Genomic DNA, 1,913 nt, shown 5'->3' on the forward strand with positions numbered 1-1,913 from the left:
AGGACTAAATTTCGCATTTCTGCTTTTTAACGAAATGGTGTCAGGCCTGGAAATTGAGAAACGGGTGGCAACTGAAATTAGGCTTATCCCCAGACCAAATTAATATCATATGTATCCTTAATTCAGACCTAATACTCTGAAAGTGAGCCCAGTGGATTAAATTTTTTTAATGCATAAGTCCAAATCTTAGAATTAGGAGATCAATACCTATTGGACAAGAAAAATAGTTAATAAAAGTGTTATAAGTTTAAAAATTAAAATTAATTTAAATAAAAATTAAATTATTTAAAAATTAATAAAATTAAATTTCTTCAAATTACATTTAGAAATATAGACTAAAAACTTATACTTTGAGATAGGTTGAATTTAGGTAAATAATGTCGAAAATACTATATACAAAGGCTTTAACTTATGAGCCTACAACTTTAATTAGATTTTTCATTATTTTTTCTTCATAATTTCTTTATTCTATATTTTATTTTATTTTATTTTAGATTGTGAGGTTTGAAGATAGGGATATAATTAGAAATAAGCTACAAAATTATAAGATCACTTTTGGAATTTAAATATACATGTTTTTAATACCACAACTTTTATATAAATGACACAAAAATCATATTTTAACTCAGAAAATAAAGTTATATATATTCAATGAAAAAAATTTATTACTTAATATGAAATTCTTTTATGGATTTTTAAAATTAAAATTAATAACTAATTAAGAATATAATTATATTAAAAAATAAAATCAAACCACCCATAGTGTGGTCATATTCTTAGTACAGCATATATTCGATGATCACCAAAGTACCATTGATTTCTAATTTCATAACATGGCAGTCCGTATCCCTATACTCAAGAAATCTTCTCACAGAAGTTATAAAAATCTGGAACTTGAGTGGAAGGTTATATATATAATACTTCTTAAATACACACAAAATTAAAATTTGATTGAGGCGGAGGATGATTGCCGAAAACCATAAATAACTATACGTCTCTAGAACAAAGGGAAAATTTTGAAAAAAAAATCTAAAATCAAAAGGTTTGAATATTAATTACAGGATCAGAATTCAAGAGAGAGAGAGAGATATACACATCAACAATAGAAAACGGTGCCAAATGATGTAGGAATTGAGGCACCACCATCTATGACTGATCATAACCTAGTTCACCTCCGGAATACTTTGTAGCACTGGCTTCCATGAGCGAGGTTGCTCAAACTCAAACATATCTCCTCCTCCTCCTCCACCCTTCACCATCCTGGCTAAGAGTAGCGGTTCAAGAGTCAAGCCCTGCATCTCCACCTTGTGCACCAACTGCTCCAGCTCCTTCTTTGAAATTGTTATCTTCACCTCTCTGGTATTTATTGCATCTGTCTTTCCACCAAAAAGTTGCCTCGTCTCCTTCTCCATAATGTTAATCTCATTATCACCATAATCTCCACCCATCTGAGATGACTGCAATGACCAGCTGGTCTCGTCATCAGCCCAAGTTGACTTTTCGCGTCTAATACAGTTCCCCATCTCTTTATTACCACTGCCTTCTTAATTAATTTGTATGAATAATAAAATTTTGTAGAGAGCAGAGCAGAGATTTTGGATAGGGAAGGGGGCGCAGTTTTTATGGAGAGGTAGAAGAGCGGTGGCAAAGGTTCCTTCCTGGAACGACAGGATCTTGAGCTACGGCCTTACGTGGAAACCTAATAGCTTGGTTGGTTGACCAAATTAAGATTACCCCGCTGTGAAATGAAGGGACCCTGTAGGAGGCTAACTAAGAAGGGATCAGCTTTAAGGTTTGAAGTATTGATTAGCTTTAACACGTAAGGGTGAAATTAAAGCAAATAGTGAAAATTTGGAGTGTGAAATGGATTAAGAGAGGGATCTTTTGGATCGAGGAAAAAAGGTGGTGTGAAC

At 32.8% G+C, this 1,913-nt stretch overlaps 1 protein-coding gene across 1 annotated transcript; it reads right to left on the bottom strand.

Annotated features, from left to right (window-relative positions):
- Positions 1-701: 701 nt before the first annotated feature.
- On the bottom strand, positions 702-1,913 carry LOC107961306 (uncharacterized). Its single transcript, XM_016897475.2, has one exon. It carries the CDS (start codon positions 1,521-1,523, stop codon positions 1,164-1,166), a length of 360 nt encoding a protein of 119 aa, XP_016752964.1. The 5' UTR covers positions 1,524-1,913; the 3' UTR covers positions 702-1,163.

The sequence above is a fragment of the Gossypium hirsutum genome, chromosome A05 (assembly GCF_007990345.1).
Source record: "Gossypium hirsutum isolate 1008001.06 chromosome A05, Gossypium_hirsutum_v2.1, whole genome shotgun sequence".
NCBI classification, from domain to species: domain Eukaryota; kingdom Viridiplantae; phylum Streptophyta; class Magnoliopsida; order Malvales; family Malvaceae; genus Gossypium; species Gossypium hirsutum.

What these genes read in the sequence shown, in the direction of transcription:
- LOC107961306 (XM_016897475.2), bottom strand. Translation starts at nt 1,523, where the DNA reads ATGGGGAACTGTATTAGACGCGAAAAGTCAACTTGGGCTGATGACGAG.